Source organism: Panulirus ornatus, chromosome 40, assembly GCF_036320965.1.
Source record: "Panulirus ornatus isolate Po-2019 chromosome 40, ASM3632096v1, whole genome shotgun sequence".
In the NCBI taxonomy this organism is placed as follows: Eukaryota; Metazoa; Arthropoda; class Malacostraca; order Decapoda; family Palinuridae; genus Panulirus; species Panulirus ornatus.
The window spans coordinates 15,383,328-15,404,441 of NC_092263.1; the positions used below are offsets into that span (position 1 = coordinate 15,383,328).

Sequence of the window (21,114 nt, forward strand, 5' to 3'; positions counted from 1 at the left end):
ATGAACATTACCTGCCAGCAGTGCAAACTCGTACCTCACCACCTGTGTTGGTCAAAGATCATTTATTCATCTAAGCTCAACACGTATGTTTTTCAGAATAACATCAACTGAGTATATAGATAATGTTTGTTTCCCAGAGTAAATTCTTGACAACATTATATTAGCATTTTTTCTGCCGCATGTTTAGATCTTCAGAGACAATAAAACAGAGTTGTGCTATTTTCTTTTAATTTTCTGTAGGACGAGCATTATACAGCCTTCATTATGGAGGATATCATTCTCATCTGCTGCTTCTGTACAGAATGGGACATAACTAACTCATCCAAAAGAAGACTATGATAGTCTTCTGATGTCCCAAAACAAATTAGAAAATATATCAGGCAATTACTTGCCGTAGCCGTAACCACCACCATATCCACCACCATATCCACCACCACCGTGGCCGAAGCCACCATGGCCTCCAAATCCGCCTCCGTATCCACCACCATGTCCAATACGGAAATTGATGAAGCCGCCGCCGCCACCACCACCGCGGGGTCCACTACCAAAGCCGCCGAAGAAGCCATGTCCACCGCCACCATGGCCGCCAAATCCGCCACCAAATCCTCCACCGTAGCCTCCGTAGCCGCCAGGAGCAGCCATGGCTGAGGCAACCATCGCCACAACTCCCACGAAGAACAAAACGAATTTCTGTGAGAAAAGTAGAAATATGAGTCAATATAATTACATCATAGAAACATAGATGTCATAATAGAACTAAGACGTCTTGACGACTTCAGTATCCACAGAACTGACGCTATCAACAAAGTAAGTATGATTACTTACATATTTACTAACTACATGATATATAGTCACAAGTCATTCTTGACGTTTATGATTGATTACCCAGAAAGCTTCAAGTTGAGTGTGGCATAAACATGAAGATCTGTAACTAAACAAGCGGAAATATAAGATAAAACATTTAATGATTAAATTTAAGTGTCTTCATGGTTCCTAGCGTGAGAGTCTAGTACAAAGTTGTATAACTTTTATTGCTGCTGTATTAAGGTTGTAGCTGCGTTATCTTGATTAGAAATTAGAAAATGGATCATTTTGAAATGCTCTTCCCTAAGATATATTCTGATACAATCACCCTTTCTTTTTCATACTGTTCTATCTATCCACTGACGAGCATCAGCTGTGGAGGCAAGGACAAGACTAAGAGGGGAACCAAGAAGTCCCAGGTCCCAGTTGGCCTCACCATTGTGCTAGTGAGAACACAGCTGCTCAGGTATCAGGGAGGTGACTGCTGCCCTCACACTCCGGCTCCAGCCTTTTATACTGAGCTGAAACACATCCTTGATGTTGGCCCATTGTTTATACGTCTTCATTTTCATTTCTAATACATCATTGATCAAGAGATTCTTGTCATAGTTGTGTTCATGATTAAGCAATTAGTGTCTTAAGAGGTTAATCTATTGTAATCATGAAAACTGTATATGTCAGTATATATGTATATATATATATGTATATATATATATATATATATATATATATATATATATATATATATATATATATATATATATATATATATATATATATATATATATATATATATATATATATATATATATATATATATATATATATATATATATATATATATATATATATATATATATATATATATATATATATATATATATATTTCATACTCGATCACAGTTTCCCTCCTTGGCGAGGAAAGGCTACATTCGCTCACATCCTTTCTCTGCACCGAAACCACAGGCCCCTATCCACAACTAGACACTAGAGACCTTTCCATGGTTTCCCTCGACCGATTCATATGCAATTCACTTATCCTGTGCATGCCCACCACGCTCTTTCATGTTCAGACTCCGATCAAAATATTTTTCACTCCATCCTTCCAGCCCTAATTCGGTCTCCCCGTTTTCCTTGTCCCTTTTACTTCCCTTGTGACACATTCTATGACACACACACACACACACACACATTCTATGTGTGTGTGTGTGTGTGTGTGTGTGTGTGTGTGTGTGTGTGTGTGTGTGTGTGTGTGTGTGTGTGTATGTGTGTGTGTTGTGTGTGTGTGTGTGTGTGTGTGTGTGTGTGTGTGTGTGTGTGTGTGTGTGTGTGTGTGTGTGTGTGTGTGTGTTGTGTGTGTGTGTGTGTGTGTGTGTGTGTGTGTGTGTGTGTGTGTGTGTGTGTGTGTGTGTGTGTGTGATTTGTTACTTGGAATAAATGCTGAAATACCTTGGATCACTACTTGGTTTTAGCGTTGAAATCACCAGCCAGAATTGTGATGCTCATTTTCTTTCACAGGTCACTATGTATTTTTACGGTAAAAATACATAGTTGTTCTCTCTCTCTCTCTCTCCCTCTCGTGTATGTATGTATATTTGTGTGTATGTGTGTGTGTGTGATTTTTTACTCGGAATAAATTCTGAAATACTTTGGATTACTACCTGATTCTGGCGTTGAAATCACCGGCCATTCTCTCCATTATATATATATATATATATATATATATATATATATATATATATATATATATATATATATATATATATATATATATATATATATTGCATATGGATGCGCACTTCCATATAACAAACAAACCTCGAACAGCCAGGATCGAACCTGGGACCCCTGAGTAGCAGACGGAAGCACTACTGCTAGGCTATGATCACCCCTTGTTTGGTTTGTAGGTCTTGATTAAGCCGTACATGTATGTGTTGATGGGTTCTGTGTTGAAAATTGTTTGATCAAATCTTCCCGGCCTTTTCAATAATTTTCTTATATCTATGGAATTTTCTACTCTGTTTTTTTCAAGGAAACGTTTCTATAGTGGCCAAAATAATAAGCCAGAACGTAAAAGTAGCCAAAGAACCCTTGTTCTTCACTTCCATGAGAATTTCTCGAATGTGTTTACATTCTCAAAAAACTTAATGTACAAGTGTTATTCAAACGTGGCAACACCATCAAGAAAGCCCTTATCAAAAATAGTCCATCAAATGACACAGGTATTGTTTATAAAGTCCAATGTAATGACTGTAACCAATTTTGCATTGGACAATCGTGGAAAGATTTGGAGACGAGGATCTCACAACATAAGTATAGTGTTAGAATTGCCCAACAGAGCAACGGCTTATTTCAACATAAAGCTGCCTTTCATCAACATTCGACTGGGAAGGAGCTATGATCATATTTAAATTAAACTGTTTCAATGAAAGAATGTAACTGAAACATGTCTGATCTCTGGCACATCTGATCATAATTCAAATATGTCCTTTGGCCATTATAAATGTGACAGACTGTAAACTGAAATAATTATTAAGAAGTATCTACCAGAATAACCCTGCCACACACAATGTAAGGAGAGGAAGGTCAGATGTCAGGTCACATAATTAGTGGCCACCTGCGCTACACCGGGATTATGATGCTCCGCCTCATTACTACCTCTGTGCTTTTTAGAACCTCAACACTTGTATCTGCCCCCACTCTGAGGATGTAATTAACGAAAGTACTCACTGTTTTTATTTTTTCTTTCCATTGGTAATTGTTGCATATATCTCTTCATGGTGAAGTGAATATATATGGTGAATATATATATAATATATATATATATATATATATATATATATATATATATATATATATATATATATATATATATATATATATATATATATATATATATATATATATATATATATATATATATATATATATATATATATATATATATATATATATATATATATATATATATATATATATATATATATATATATATATACAGATAGATAGATAGATAGATATAAATATAGATATACAGATATATATATGTATATCATCTACCAGTGCTGGAGACACGTTATATGTTCCAACACTTGAGCTGGCCAGATCGCATTTGTTCATCAAAAATAACACGTACGTTCTGTTAGAACACTAAACATCAACTGACCAATGAATAACATTAATATTTTGCAGACTGAAATCTTTACTGCTTTATACCAGCATTTCCTTTGTCCATTACATGTTCAGGTCTTCAGAGACAATAAAACAAAGTTGTTATATTTCTTTCTTTTAATGTTCTGTAGGACGAGCATTATACAGCCTTCATTATGGAGGATATCATTCTCATCTGCTGCTTCTGTACAGAATGGGACATAACTAACTCATCCAAAAGAAGACTATGATAGTCTTCTGATGTCCCAAAACAAATTAGAAAATATATCAGGCAATTACTTGCCGTAGCCGTAACCACCACCATATCCACCACCATATCCACCACCACCGTGGCCGAAGCCACCATGGCCTCCAAATCCGCCTCCGTATCCACCACCATGTCCAATACGGAAATTGATGAAGCCGCCGCCGCCACCACCACCGCGGGGTCCACTACCAAAGCCGCCGAAGAAGCCATGTCCACCGCCACCATGGCCGCCAAATCCGCCACCAAATCCTCCACCGTAGCCTCCGTAGCCGCCAGGAGCAGCCATGGCTGAGGCAACCATCGCCACAACTCCCACGAAGAACAAAACGAATTTCTGTGAGAAAAGTAGAAATATGAGTCAATAGAATTACATCATAGAACCATAGATGTCATAATAGAACTAAGACGTCTTGACGACTTCATTATCCACAGAACTGACTGAACAGAGTAAGGTATTTCATCTCTTCACTTACTAATTCTATGTGATTAGTGGGCACAAGCCATTCTAAGAGTGTATAATGAATATTCTATAAGCTTCAAGCAAGTGCGCTATAAACGTGAAAATCTGAGACAAAAACAGACGAAAGTATATATACTAGATGATTAGATCTCATTATCTTAAAGGTTTCCAGCGTGGAAATCTATTCTAAAATTGTGTAGGTGTTAATGATGTACTGAGATTGTAACTGCACCATCTTTTTTGGACATTAGAAAACTGTAGGTAACTTGGAAACATTGTTCTCCTAAGTCAAATACAGTCACCCTTTCTTTTTCAAACTGTTCTATATATCCTCTGCTGATCATCAGCTGTGGACGTAAGCATAAGACTAAGAGGGCACCAGGAGGTCCCAGGTCCCAGGTCCCAGGTCCCAGTTGGCCTCACCATTGTGCTAGTGAGAACACAGCTGCTCAGGTATCAGAGAAGTGACTGCTGCCCTCACACTCCGGCTCCAGCCTTTTATACTGAGCTGAAACACATCCTTGATGTTGGCCCATTGTTTAATACGTCTTCAATTTCATTTTTATGCTTCTTTGATCGAGAGATTCTTGTCATAGTTGTGTTCATTATTATGCAATCAGGGTCTTAAGAGGTTATTGTGCAGTAAGTGGAGAACAGAAACATTAGACTCTGATTAGTTCTTGTTAAGTCACGATATGACTATTGCTGGCTTCATGTCTTCTGTTATATATATATATATATATATATATATATATATATATATATATATATATATATATATATATATATATATATATATATATATATATATGTGTGTGTGTGTGTGTGTGTGTGTGTGTGTGTGTGTGTGTGTGTGTGTGTGTGTGCGTAAACTCTCTCCGCAACTTACTTATAGTTGCCACACGCACAGTGAATCTATGCCAGGTTTTCTTAGAATGTGTATTACTGGAAGCTTGGATTTAGGAGTCAAAGTGGACAGTGCTGGAACAAGAATAAACGACAGATATTTAGCTCGATGCGCAAGATGCAGTTTAAATGGGGAAGTGGACAAAAAATGTATTACAAAAATTAAAAGAGTCAGACCATCAGATCCCTGTTCTGCAATGGAGGGTAGGGACTCAAGTTATATACAGTTTATACAGTTTTGATTTATGCCTCAGCAAGAAAACATGATAAGCAATCGACCTACATCGAACTTAAGAATGTTGAGAATATATTATGAATGGCAACGTACAGTAAGGACATGTGTATACTGAGGTTGAAAATACTATGGATAGCGAGTCCCAAATGTATCATGAAATTGCAGGAACTTGTCTATCGATGAGAGCAGTATGGAAAATGACATAACACTGTGTTCAGATAAACATTTTGCTTGGTATCCTTGCAAGCTCATGATGGACAAGTTACGTACCTGGTCCCTAGGTAAAGTGTGTAGGTGTGATCTTGTTCAACATGACGAATTAAAATAGACTGAGCAAAGACGTATAGGATTACGCTAGTTCTCCAGGTTTCACAGCAAGTCACTTTTATGATGTTTTTCTATCTATTCTTTATCTTAGAACTATATCTACAATCACATTGAAAGTAGCAGTCCCTGATACCCATCTTCTACATATCTTCCTACTTCCTTTTCAGTCTTCTGGTCCTTGAGTACTCCAGCTTTACTTCTGATTTCATTTTACGACCATTTGTGCTGCTTAGGTCTCCAGTTTCTTATTCAGATTCCCACATCATAAATTCCAGTTCATAGTCATTTTTTCTTTCACCGAGATAATCATTTTTTCACTCTCTTCTATCTCATAGTACCTCCTACCGTGCAGTACTTTCATTTTGTATCATTCCTATAAATGTCTCACCCTTGCAGTCAACAGTCATTCATATTTACTTCATAATTCGTTAGCTTTCGTTTACGTGTTACAAAATTGATTTTCTTTGCCATTCATCTCACACGCAAAGCAACCAACCAAAAATTATCATACGTGAAGCAGTGCTGAACCCGGCAATGTCCACTTTTATGCTTGATATATTTTACTTATTCAGCTGTCTTATACACGAAGCAATCCTTTTGTTTCATCTTTTCTTGGAAAACTCGCCTGTTAATGATTCGAAGGCATATCATTGCACGAGAAAGTTCTTATTTTGAATAATGATTATAAGACTCGCATTTAGTTGTGCATAGCCGAGAGCAAACAAACAGCACAAACGTTTTGCTTGGAATTTAGTGGCATAATGCTGAACCTTAATTATGAATGTCATTTCGATTCGAAGACCTCACCTTCCCTGACCTTGTCACACTCTTTGACGTGGAATCCTGTCAAATATCATTCACTGAAGCTTAACAACCACTGTAAACACAAAAGCGTTTCGCTGTTGATTCGTATCAATCAAAAGTCGTTTCATCATAGCCAAAACGGCGACGACCAAAGATGTTCTACATAATGATATAATAACACAATGAAGTACTTCTCTGTCTTTTTATTTGCTAGATAACACATACGATAGTCTTCATTAGCAGTGTCAACATTGACCATTATTGTTAGCTGTATTAAACACGACGCCCCTCCATCACAATGTCAATATTGGTCTTTTAACATTATGTCGTAGTAGAAAAGTGATATTAGAGAATCACTTTCCGTATCCGTATCCGCCATATCCTCCACCATATCCATAACCATGGCCAAATCCACCAAAGCCGAAGCCATGTCCACCAAAGCCTCCATAAAGGCCGGATCCAATATTGTAGTTACTGTTGCCTTTGCCGCCGGCGAATCCACGTCCACCACCGCCACCGAAGAAGCCGTGGCCTCCAAAACCGTGACCACCGTGGCCGCCAAGATATGCGCTAAATCCACTTCCGAATCCTCCGTAACCGTAGCCACCGAAGCCACCGAAGCCTCCATAGCCGTAGCCACCGGGAGCAGCCATGGTGGAGGCAACCAAGATTGCCAGTCCGGCGAAGAACAACATGAACTTCTGATGAGAGAAAGGAGAACACATTCAATATATCAACAATGATAAATCATGTGCATTATGTATCAAGTGTGAGAAGCCAATTTACCTGCTTCCTTATATACTCTGCTATCCAAGAGATATCAATTATAATTTCAAATATTAGCATACCGTATACTATACCTGCACATAAGAGCACTTATATATATATATATATATATATATATATATATATATATATATATATATATATATATATATATATATATATATATATATATATATATATATATATATATATATATATATATATATATATATATATATATATATATATATATATATATATATATATATATATATATATATATATATGTATGTATGTATGTATGTAAGTCTACCTTTGTGCTATCAACTGAGTTTCTTTTATTTTATTTTTTATAAGAAAATACAAGTATCAGTTAAATATATAGTGTGTAGATACCCTAACTTGTAGGTTCAAGATTTGTTCAAGTGTCAAGATGTGGAAGTAGGAGTAAGACTGAGAAAGACCAGGAGGTCCCAGGTCCCAGTTGGCCTCACCATTGTGTTATCGAGAACAGCTGCTCCTATGTCAACGAGGTGACTGCTGCCCTCACACTCCGGCTCCAGCCTTTTATAGTAGGCTCCGGGGTATCCTTGGTAATGGCTCTCTGTCTTTAAAATTCTTTATTGTCTTTATGATTATATTTTTTCCTGCTGGAATTTTCCATTTTGAGAACGTCTTTCTTGAGCTGCATATAATAGTTTTAAATCAGGGCGTGGTAAGTCCTTGGTAAGGTACAAGTGTAGGTAAAAGATTTTTTGTTATTAGTATCAATTGTCTGTTATCATGAAAAAGTCTGATGGAAAAAAAATTATATACATATTATATATATATATATATATATATATATATATATATATATATATATATATATATATATATATATATATATATATATATATATATATATATATATATATATATATATATATATATATATATATATATATATATCAAAAAGTAAAATATATTGTCTCAGTTCTTTTCCTCTGAAGAATGATCTTGCTAGAAGGTGTTTGATATCCGGACTCATCTTCCATCCTCCGTGTCAGAGTTGCTAATTCTATATTCCTTCCCATTATATACTCAGTATTTCCATCCTCTTGTTATACCTCTTCATTTTCTCTCCTTACCACATCACCCATTTTCTTCCACTTCCAGAATAACTCTTTGACTATTCTATCCCATTTCTCTGCCCACATTTTCTTCATTCAAGTCTCTGATCTCGTAAGGACCTCTGTCCATGTGATTTAAGCCTGTATCGTACAGAGATACGCTGATATACAGACTACATAGATGTCTATATATTTCCTCTCACTTACCTGAAAACCTAAAACATTTAGTCTTCTCTGGGAACGTAACCAAAACTCAGTTTCAGGTATATGCTCTTTTAATTTCTCGTGTTCCAGCTTTCTACACTTTTTCTTATGTCTATTTTTCATCCCCTGTTAATCATAAATGAATGGTTTTTTTGCATTATTTTCTTATTTCTCCATTTTACTTCAAAAGCTATCATCATCACTGTTTGATATCACAAGACTTTGCTAACTGTTCATATATCTGTTATTCTTTCAATATTTTCAGATTCCTCACACAAGCCCCAAACATCCATCAACATTACCTTCTGGTTTTCAAATACATTACTTTTGCTTCTGATCCCATTATCTGGACTTCTTTATATCTGAAGTCTTCGGTTCATATCCAATTCACACATCATATATTTCGTTATTCCCAAATTTTCCTTTCAATATATTGATTTTTCTTTCAATAATTTCATACCAAAATATTTCTTAAATTCTATTGATTTCCCATATTCATCCTTCTCTTACATATCTCATCATTGCAGTCAATTGGTAATCGTGCTTTATCATAATTTCTTAGCTATGGTTCTCCTCTTACACATTCCAGTTTCTTTACTACCTATCTCACGCGTAAAGTATTCCACTTAAGGTTATCATACCTGTATCATTACTGTACTAATTTCATGTTAACTTCTCTTTGCATAATTAACCTTGTTAAACACAACCCGATCTCTCTGTTAATGATTGTAAAGCAGAATATAGCTTGAGAGAGTTCTGATACTGAAGAATGATTTATTCTTTCAAATATGCTTCACCCAGAGCATCAGCACAGCACAAACGTCTTGTTAGAAGTATGATAGTATCATACTGAACCCTAATTCTGAAAAAATTTCGAATTAAGATAACTTACTTCCTGTGCTCTAGTTATGTTATGTGACGTGGGATGCTTCACTTTCTATATATATCTATATATCTATCTATCTATCTATCTATCTATCTATATATATATATATATATATATATATATATATATATATATATATATATATATATATATATATATATATATATATATATATATATATATATATATATACTTCATTAGTTTGCAAAATGCTATTGACCAAAACTAGACAATCACTATGAGCACAAACAAAAGTGTTTTGCTTTTGATTCGTATCAATCAAAAGTCGTTTTATCATAGCCAAAACGGACGACGACCCAAAGATGTTCTACATAATGATAAATAACACAATGAAGTACTTCTCTGTCTTTTTATTTGCTAGATAACACATACGATAGTCTTCATTAGCAGTGTCAACATTGACCATTATTGTTAGCTGTATAAAACACGACGCCCCTCCATCACAATGTCAATATTGGTCTTTTAACATTATGTAGTAGTAGAAAAGTGATATTAGAGAATCACTTTCCGTATCCGTATCCGCCATATCCTCCACCATATCCATAACCATGGCCAAATCCACCAAAGCCGAAGCCATGTCCACCAAAGCCTCCATAAAGGCCGGATCCAATATTGTAGTTACTGTTGCCTTTGCCGCCGGCGAATCCACGTCCACCACCGCCACCGAAGAAGCCGTGGCCTCCAAAACCGTGACCACCGTGGCCGCCAAGATATGCGCTAAATCCACTTCCGAATCCACCGTAGCCGTAGCCACCGAAGCCACCGAAGCCTCCATAGCCGTAGCCACCGGGAGCAGCCATGGTGGAGGCAACCAAGATTGCCAGTCCGGCGAAGAACAACATGAACTTCTGATGAGAGAAAGGAGAACACATTCAATACATTAACAATGATAAATCATGTGCATTATGTATCAAGTGTGAGAAGCCAATTTACCTGCTTCCTTATATACTCTGCTATCCAAGAGATATCAATTATAATTTCAAATATTAGCATACCGTATACTATACCTGCACACAGGTAAGAGCACTTATATATATATATATATATATATATATATATATATATATATATATATATATATATATATATATATATATATATATATATATATATATATATATATATATATATATATATTATCCCTGGGGATAGGGGATGAAGAATACTTCCCACGTATTCCCTGCGTGTCGTAGAAGGCGACTAAAAGGGGAGGGAGCGGGGGACTGGAAATCCTCCCCTCTCGGTTTTTTTTTTCAATTTTCCAAAAGAAGGAACAGAGAATTGGGCCAGGTGAGGGTATTCCCTCAAAGGCCCAGTCCTCTGTTCTTAACGCTACCTCGCTAATGCGGGAAATGGCGAATAGTTTGAAAAAAAAAAAAAAAAAAAAAAAAAAAAATATATATATATATATATATATATATATATATATATATATATATATATATATATATATATATATATATATATGATGTAGGTGTGTGTGTGTGTGTGTGTGTGTGTGTTATGAAGTCTGATTGGGACCTTTTTATAAGCAAATGTTTGTGCTATTGGCTGGTGGAGATCAAGTCAAGTTTTCTGATTGTAAAAGTAAAATCATTCCTAGAAATAGAAGTGTCAGTTAAAGGAAAAAAATGAGGCATCTTATTTGTACGTTTTCGGTCTGTTCAAGTGTCGAGCTGTGGAGGTAAACGTAAGACTAAGAGGAACCAGGAAGTCTTTGGTTCCAGTTTGGCCTCACCATTGTGCAGGTGACAACAGCTCAGGTGTCAATAAGGTGAATGCTGCCCTCACACTCCGACTCCAGCCTTTTATAGTAAGCCACAGTGCATCCTTGGTAATGGTTCTTTGTCTTTAAAACATTTTATTTTTCATTGCTAGAATTTTCCGGTATGAGAAGGTCTTTCTTGAATTGTATTTATTATAATAAGTAAGTCAGGGTCTGTAAAGTTCTGGGCAAATTATGAGTGTGGATAAAAGATTATTTGTTTTCAGTATTGGATGTCAATCTACCAGGACTAAGCTTGACGAAAAATGACTACATATATATATATATATATATATATATATATATATATATATATATATATATATATATATATATATATATATATATATATATATATATATATGACTAAAGCAGTATGCCTATATTTTGTATTAGGATTCAATCATCTTAAAGCCTTGTTAGCCTCATTCACAATTTCTGAAGTTCATTCACTGACTTATCCCATTATGACAGAATTACCTAATAAGAGTTGAACCATTTATTGCTCTCATATCTTTTATCCACAAAGATGACAGCGCATACTAAACTGATAAGTTCAGTGAATGAAAGTAACGACGAACTACGGTAACCATACTATTTCTCAAAATAGCCTTATCTGTAACTCCCCTATATACGCCTCCCTTAGTTCCCCCTAACGTCTAAGATGTAGAGAATTAAGCTTATGAATCATTTCTATTTTTCTTTTATTTGCTTTTCCTGCATTCTGTCATTGCTTACATCCATTCTAACTTATTCTTTATGACAGGGCTGCCAACTTGTAATCCTCTACCCTGGGTTCGATTCCCGGAGAGGCTGGATGTCATGGAGCTCAACAAGTTGTTCGTCTTTCCTCTGGTCGACAGATGAATGGGTACAACTTGACCTTGGGTAAAGCGCTTGCAACTGTGATAGGCCTCGCCAGCCGACGACTTGCAAGTCTGCTCGAGAATTCTTACTAATGTCGTATGCTCTAAGACAGGTTTGATGAATTGCTTAATGAATCTACGAGGGATTGGCTCCAGTCGTATATATATATATATATATATATATATATATATATATATATATATATATATATATATATATATATATATATATATATATATATATATGTGTGTGTGTGTGTGTGTGTCTGTGTGTGTGTGTGTGTGTGTGTGTGTGTGTGTGTGTGTGTGTGTGTGTGTTTCTCCAACTAATTTGTTGTTACATTTGTATGAGTCCTTCAGTTCTGCATGTAAGTTAAATTTGTTTAGTGTCCTATGAATTGAAAAAGTGAAAACAATGTAAAGAGCCAAGGATATCAACTCAGGTAATCGTTAATGTAGACAAAGTTTGATCTTTATCGTCATAATAAACAATATATCTTTATAGGAATCGCGATATGACGTTCCAGTTGAGAAACGGCTCAAAATATCGCAGATTTCATCGCATACACTTACTACAATCCGTTTTCCATACTTTAACTCTATACATATAGGTACTGGAACAGTTGCTGGATTATTTGGGTCTTTCGATTTTGTGATATCATTACATTTCTTGTACGTATCATATAATGAACTTCGCCTCTTTCCTCAAGCACCTCAAGGTATCGTGGATCACTCAATAAATCTGTACTGCTCTGGGTGTCTTATCTGGTGTTCTTTTGTATCCATTTTCGATCTCCTTGTTAGAGTTTCCTTGTGATTGCTTTTCATCACCGCAAAGCTATTCTTTTTTTGTGAAATATTTTTCATTCTGGCATAAAAGAATGTATGAAAATTGTCCTTCAAGCATTCTTCCAGCTTCTTGCTGGTGTTTTATCTTTTTGTAATTTCATCCACAAATATATTTAACATTTTTGACCAATGCTATTTTGTTCTTGTGTTTACTCATACCAGGTCTATACTTACGTCAGCTATAACGTTCTACCTTGAAATGTATTTTGTCGTGTGTATAATGTAAGCCTCTTTTGCAGGCTATAGATCTATACACCTCTCCTCCTCCATACTCTTACTAACTCATTTGTTCCTTATTTTCGTTACCGTATCTTATCATCACCCTCTTTCTCACACTCCATGCCGCTCTCGTCATACATAAATGTAATCATATTTGGGATTTTTTTGTTGTACTTTATCTTTAATGTGATATTGGCATGCAGAATTAACCAATATATATATATATATATATATATATATATATATATATATATATATATATATATATATATATATATATATATATATATATATATATATATATATATATATATATATACATATATATATATATATATATATATATATATATATATATATATATATATATATATGTATATATATATATATATATATATATATATATATATATATATATATATATATGTATATATATATATATATATATATATATATATATATATATATATATATATATATATATATATATATATATATATATATATATATATATATACTGGTTTTGCTTTATCCATCCGATTCTTCCATGATCGTAGATAATATAGTCAAGATGCCATACAATTCATATTCGACAGATAGTGATAAATGTCATTTCTTATTTTTTTCTTTATTTGCTTTATATCACAAACAATAGAGACTTCAGTAACTGACTTCTCTACAGAGTGTTTTGAATTGTGTACAAATGTGCCTGTTTCACCCCCTCACAAGAATGTCGTTTGGATTTCATCATGATCTGCAGTGATGTAAGTGAAGTCATTTACTTCCCATATTTGTAGCCGCCGCCATATCCTCCTCCATAGCCACCGAAACCATATCCACCATGACGGAAGCCACCGTGGCCGAAGCCACCGTGGCCGAAGCCACCGTGGCCATAGCCGCCAAAGCCAAATCCGCCACCGCCGCCGACTCCAATGTTGAAGTTGCTTCCACCTTTGCCTCCGGAGAAGCCACGTCCACTACCACGACCACCGAAGAAGCCGTGTCCACCGCCGAATCCACCTCCGTGTCCGGCAAATCCACCATGGAATCCACCTCCGTATCCGACACCGTAGCCGCCGTAGCCACCGGGGGCAGCCATGGCTGAGGCAATCATGCCTACCAATCCAAGGATGAGGGCCAAGTGCTTCTGAAAACAAGGAAGAACGGATGAATAAACAAAAACAGTTGTGAAATCAGTGCAATCAAGTCAAAAGATCCTTCTTCACCAACGCAGCCAAACATTATCATCCATCGTTCTCGAGTTTAAGTGTCCTTACTGGAATACCACAATGTCTGCAGACAAATAGGTTGTAATCATACATCTAAATAACGGTCTTATTACGGCCACAAGTTGCTACTCAGCCAGAGAGAAGATACTCTCAGTGAGGCTATATCACTGTCCATGGGACGGAAATTGGTACATTCTCCTTGATAATAAACCTTGTTGCCTCCAAGGTGTCCATCATTTCCCTGTAAACAGTGAGTACTTTCGTTTATTACATCATCAGATGTAATAAACGAAAGTACTCACTGTTTTTATTTTCTCTTTCTAGTGGTGATTGTCGCATATATGTAAGTTTTCTCTTCGCGGTAGCACTTGCATTCCCTGATCATTTCTGGTTTCTTTGGTTAGCCCAATTACTCTGTGAACACAAATTACACATATCTCTGCAACAATATATCAAGTTGTATCAGACGATTGCTTCGTTTTAAGCAAAGTGTAAGTGTTGAATGGAACTTCCTCGTCTCAAGGCTAAGTTTTGTCGTACTCTTGCAAAGTGTGATTAAGATACCTAACCACACAATACAGAAATATCTTCAAGGAAATATTTCTGGACGTAACCAGACATAAACGTAAATACATTTTTTCCAGTGTACTACAGACTGGAGTGAGTCTGAAACTGTATTTGCGTTCATGTTTAAGACTAAGGAATACCTCAACTGGCCTCACCATTGTGCAAGTGACAACACAGCTGCTCCGGTGTCAACAAGGTGATTGCTGCCCTCACACTCTGGCTCTGTCCTTTTATACAGATCCTCAGTGTATCCTTGATATTGGACTATTGTCTTAGAAAAACATATTTCTTAATCTTTTTATCTTTATCTATTATTCACTAATCAGTAAATAATAAAATTATTGGGAAGTTACGAAAACTTCTGGAAATATCTTTTATCATTATCAGTAACAGTTATTTTCCCTCAGGAATTTTGGCTGTTTGTATGTTCTATGAAAGTGCGCATTTATAATTTTTCTTACACTTACCTATCTTTTTAAAACTGAAGAAAGATGATTTCCACAAATGATGAAAGAGATAATGTAATAGACTTTAAATTAATCATGGTTAATGTTCGACAATACATCTCACTTTCCAAATTCATTGATAGCTGGGATAAAACTTTGACTATAAAAGATGACTATTTGAATCTTTCTGGAATGATATGGTCTCCTTGCTTCATTAATGATTAACTACTAAACACATGACATAAACAAGATTATGCACATAATTGTTTTCTAAGTGTGTGTCAAACTGTATTCATGCGCTGTATTTACTGTTGCATGTCCTACAGCATTCTGTTCGTTTGCTATTTTCTTTGCTTTTATTCTATCATTCATATAGATTAATCTTCAGTTCTCTTGCTGTAACTCTGTTCCACTCAAGTCTTCCTTGTAAGAAATCTTTAAATATATGTTGCACATGCATCACCAGGGTTTCAGAATACATTCCTCATCTAAACAGCTTATCTTCCTGTGCTTTTCAGTCCTCCATAGATTCTCATCCCTTCGTACCGATGGAAAACCTTCAGCAACATTGCACGCTGGCCCTGAGATTTATCGTATCCCCCGTTAATATAAATGTATTCCACATGTGCCTACATTTACAGGCCATATCTATTCTACAGGCCATACCTCTTTTACAGGCTAAATCTATTAATCATTTAAGTAAAAGCATCTTTTCATCTAATCTCCTTCATCACAAAATCATGTTCCAAAAGTTCTTAACATCTTTGTTTTCACCTAATTATTCCATTGTAATACTTCACCTTGGACTTAACAATGCATCATACCCACTTCCCTCTTCCGTTATTCTCTCTGATGATTCAGATTACAAATTTTCACCTCCGTTCTACCATTCGTTTCAAAGAAAATCGTGATTACTCACACACACACATACACACACACACACACACACACACACACACACACACACACACACACACACATACACACTGATCATGAGTCAGCACAGGCCAGCCTGGGGTCGAACCAGATATATCGAATCTTTGGCCATATAGATAGATAGATAGATAGATATAGATATAGATATAGATATATGCAAGTGCCTTGTTTTTTTTCTCTCAAGATAACGTTTCATTAACAACTATCTATCTGAAGACGTTCCTCTTTTTACTTAGTACGAGCTAATTCTATAGCATCACGTCATGTCATATACATGACTGAGTTCTACACATTACAACCCTATAGGTATGTCACGTTTCCCAGCAACACAGTGGAACAGTTCTGTATCACACAACATAACTGTGAACCTGGAAGTGTTATGTTCACGTTTCCTATTCTCTTTGGTATGTAGATGCAGACAACACTGTTAAGATGGAATGCTTCTCATGTTCAAGACACAATAATACAATGAGATGATTTTGTGTTTCTTTATTTACAGAAGATTAGAGACAATACATCATCATCTAGATGAGATGATGGTTTTCATAAACAGATGTTAACTGTTTAAGGGAAAAATCAGATTCCCTTTACAAGGATGCTGTTGGTCCTTTATGATTCTTCAGGATTATCAGGAAATAGAAAATCACTTTCCATATCCATAGCCACCACCATATCCGCCGCCATATCCGCCTCCATATCCACCACCATGTCCTCCGCCAAAGCCACCAAAGCCAAATCCACCATGACCACCAAATCCACCACCGCCATAGCCAAGGTTGAAGTTACTTCCACCTTTGCCCCCAGAAAATCCACGTCTACTGCCACGACCACCGAAAAAGCCGTGTCCACCGCCAAATCCACCTCCGTGTCCGCCAAATCCACCACCAAATCCACCTCCGTATCCGCCACCGTAACCACCGTAACCACCGTAGCCACCGGGGGCAGCCATGACGGAGGCAATCATGCCTGCCAGTCCAATGAAGAGCGCCAGGAATTTCTGAAAGGATGATATGAAGAAGAGAATAATTAGCAATGAAAATTGATGTGCAAAATATTCAGCTGTTTCTCCTACCAAGGTCTCACACTTCATTTTGTACAATCTTGAAAACCAAAATATTCATATTTCGATACCATTTTATATATATATATATATATATATATATATATATATATATATATATATATATATATATATATATATATATATATTCTCACCATTGTGTTAGTGACAACAGCTGCTTCGGTGTCAGCGAGGTGACTGCTGCCCTCACACTCCGGCTCTAGCCTTTTATACTGAGCCGTAATTCTTCCTTGTTAATTCGACCATTGTCTTCAAAACTGAAATTCTACTCCAGCATTTTTGAGATGGTTGTAGTCTTCAGATTAGTCCATTGTTACCAATTAAAGCAGTGATCATTCTTGCTTTCATTTTTTTAACAGACGATGATGATTTTTCATAGATTTCTTATTATTTTAAGGATAATGTTGACATGGTACATACAAGCTCAGGTGGTCTTTGTGTCTAACTAACATGCGACCTTGCGGTACTTCGTAACCCCATTTGCTTTGACAGACCTAAAGGCAAGGACCTTGACCAGATAAGGCGATGGGTTAATCTCTTGATACCTTTAATAAGTTTCCATATTCATAAACGCTTTGTATTTGACTTTGTCGAAGGATACCTGTCCATCTGTTAAACTGAAACACTCTTTGGTATAATCGTTAGCTTTCAAACAAAATAGACAGTAAGTATATTCAGTCACATGATTAAAGACTGTAACATGACAGAAAACAAGGTTTTTCTCTTTTATTCACTTGCAAGTTAACACTTGACTTATAATCATGAGTTCAGTTATCTAAATCTGTTCTTGTCTTACTAATCTATTGAGTACCGAAAAAGCAATTAAATCATTTTCTAGGTAATATCTTTACACCTTTCTCAATCTTTGATATCTTTGTGTTTGTTTCTATCAACTCACTCCCATTGCATTAGCATACTTCATTGAAAAATTTAGCCCTAATATTAAGGCAAGTTTATTTCGTCTTTTGAAATGTTTGGTAGATGGAGAAACATTTTTTTCATTTCTGTTTGAAAGAAGATACATTCTATCTACTGTGATAAAATGTTTTTTCTGTTAACTAAATATGGATTGAAAATGGACCTTCAAAATCGTCACATAAGGTTAAATTTCCTCATTTCCATAATATGAGCGACGGATCATCTATTCTCTTGGGCATAATGAAAATGAAAATTGTAAATGTATGAGCTGATATTTCTGTCTTTTTTATTTCCTGATAAAATTAGAGTATCATTTTCCTTGTAAATTATGACATGATTATCTTATCAGATGCTGTGGTTAACAAGGAAAATACAATATTAAAATCACCAGTATTGGAAAATGAGATGAATTACATTATACAATTTTTTACTTTATGACAGTCAGTCATAGAAGCCAATTGTGTTTCCAGCGTTGTTAAGGACATGCAGGATCTATATTTTTTTGTATATTGACAAGAAAATTAAGAAGTAAATGAAAAGGACTAATGTATGTACACCATATTCTTTTTATTTCGTGAATTTTATAAGTTTCAACATTTTTTTGATCCCTTAACGTTCGCATAATGTAACAGGTACTACATCATCTAACCCTTTATCTTTAACGTACATATTCGATAAACTTCACATATCCTTACTTCTGTACATACACAGAACCTCGAAGTTCAACTTCGGCTTTGCTATTCTGTCGAAGTTTTCTCTGACTTCCCATGATTTGTTAGTGATATTCTGTAGAGCCTTTCTGAAATATGTATACCTTGATGCTCCCTGGTTCTGACGAATTCTTACTCTCTGGCCACTCACAATACTATCTCTAACCCTCTACCGTCTTCCGAATAGTCGCGAAACCTTCATCATATCCTGTGTCTTGTCATTCTTTTTTACCGATTTTTGGACAACTTTTCTCTGAAGCTCACCTGTACATTGTATTTTCAATATTTACCCATCTACCAGCGTAACTAACAAATTTACATACAGTTATTCCTTTACATTCCACGAAATTAATGATTCCATATATTTCTTTGTTTTTGCATTTCTCTAAGGGAACATTATCCGTAGGATCGATCATCTATATCGTACCATTTATTACTCTTGTTACTTAATACGAGCAAATGACAGTTCATCTGTTCATGCCATATACATGAGCGAGGTCTATCGAGGTTTTACAGCCCTGTAGGCCAGTTTGGTCATCTTTCCTTACTAAAGTAAATAACGTCTGTGTTCCACAACCTTACTGAAAGTGTGAACACTGAGGTGTTTCCTCAGGTGTCCTGCCTCACGTTGGTGTATAGTGCATGTACACAACACCGCCAGGATGGGACAGGTTTCGGATTCAACACATACTAACACAGTCAGATGAATCTCTTTATTTACAAAATATATGTATGTCTTAATACAAGTCATTTCAAGAAGTGACATTTATCATATTGCGTTAAACTATTCAGGCTCCGACATAAGTTCCTTTCAAAGCTGACATTCGTCCTCCACGAGCCTTTAGCAACATCATGAAAAGAGAAAATTACTTTCCATAACCGTATCCACCACCATATCCGCCGCCATATCCACCACCATATCCACCACCATGTCCTCCGCCAAATCCGCCAAAGCCAAATCCACCATGGCCGCCAAATCCACCACCGCCATAGCCAAGGTTGAAGTTGCTTCCACCTTTCCCTCCGGAGAAACCACGTCCACTACCACGACCACCGAAGAAGCCGTGTCCACCGCCAAATCCACCTCCGTGTCCGCCAAATCCACCACCAAATCCACCTCCGTATCCACCACCGTAACCACCGTAGCCACCGGGGGCAGCCATGGCAGAGGCAATCATGCCTGCCAGTCCAATAAAGAGCGCCAGGAATTTCTGAAAAAATGATATGAAGAAGAGAATAATTAGCAATGAAAATTGATGCCCAAAATACATTACTGAAATGTTATCTTCAGACAAAACCCTAACAAGGATTACACTTCATTTTCTAGAGTACTGAAAATTAAGCATTGTTCTAAAGTCACAATTTTACAATTGAATTAGTATGATGGAAAATATATATATATATATATATATATATATATATATATATATATATATATATATATATATATATATATATATATATATATATATATATATATATATATATATATATATATATATATATATATATATATCTTGTTACCCTCACCATTGTTGGAGTGACTAGTGACAACAGCTACTTCGGTGTCAACGAGATGACTGCTT

General features: G+C 35.7%; 4 protein-coding genes and 2 long non-coding RNA genes across 6 annotated transcripts; all 6 read right to left on the reverse strand.

The window, feature by feature from the left end:
* Positions 1–211: 211 nt before the first annotated feature.
* Positions 212–1,293, reverse strand: LOC139761574 (uncharacterized). The gene is made up of 2 exons (XR_011715552.1): positions 1,241–1,293; positions 212–690 (listed from the first exon to the last, which is right to left on the reverse strand). It is a non-coding gene; the product is annotated as an uncharacterized lncRNA (long non-coding RNA).
* Positions 1,294–7,150: 5,857 nt separating this feature from the next.
* On the reverse strand, positions 7,151–8,258 carry LOC139761575 (uncharacterized). Its single transcript, XM_071685837.1, has 2 exons — positions 8,214–8,258; positions 7,151–7,655 (listed from the first exon to the last, which is right to left on the reverse strand). The coding sequence occupies exons 1-2, from the start codon at positions 8,214–8,216 to the stop codon at positions 7,308–7,310; spliced, it is 351 nt and encodes a 116-aa protein (XP_071541938.1). The 5' UTR covers positions 8,217–8,258; the 3' UTR covers positions 7,151–7,307.
* Positions 8,259–10,277: 2,019 nt separating this feature from the next.
* Positions 10,278–11,745, reverse strand: LOC139761576 (uncharacterized). The gene is made up of 2 exons (XM_071685838.1): positions 11,681–11,745; positions 10,278–10,790 (listed from the first exon to the last, which is right to left on the reverse strand). Exons 1-2 carry the CDS (start codon positions 11,681–11,683, stop codon positions 10,443–10,445), a joined length of 351 nt encoding a protein of 116 aa, XP_071541939.1. The 5' UTR covers positions 11,684–11,745; the 3' UTR covers positions 10,278–10,442.
* A 2,502-nt stretch (positions 11,746–14,247) lies between these two features.
* Positions 14,248–15,649, reverse strand: LOC139761577 (uncharacterized). Its single transcript, XM_071685839.1, has 2 exons — positions 15,593–15,649; positions 14,248–14,788 (listed from the first exon to the last, which is right to left on the reverse strand). Exons 1-2 carry the CDS (start codon positions 15,593–15,595, stop codon positions 14,420–14,422), a joined length of 372 nt encoding a protein of 123 aa, XP_071541940.1. The 5' UTR covers positions 15,596–15,649; the 3' UTR covers positions 14,248–14,419.
* Positions 15,650–17,299: 1,650 nt separating this feature from the next.
* On the reverse strand, positions 17,300–18,079 carry LOC139761578 (uncharacterized). The gene is made up of 2 exons (XM_071685840.1): positions 18,035–18,079; positions 17,300–17,816 (listed from the first exon to the last, which is right to left on the reverse strand). The coding sequence occupies exons 1-2, from the start codon at positions 18,035–18,037 to the stop codon at positions 17,463–17,465; spliced, it is 357 nt and encodes a 118-aa protein (XP_071541941.1). The 5' UTR covers positions 18,038–18,079; the 3' UTR covers positions 17,300–17,462.
* Positions 18,080–20,226: 2,147 nt separating this feature from the next.
* LOC139761579 (uncharacterized) lies at positions 20,227–21,114 on the reverse strand. The gene is made up of 2 exons (XR_011715553.1): positions 21,059–21,114; positions 20,227–20,739 (listed from the first exon to the last, which is right to left on the reverse strand). It is a non-coding gene; the product is annotated as an uncharacterized lncRNA (long non-coding RNA).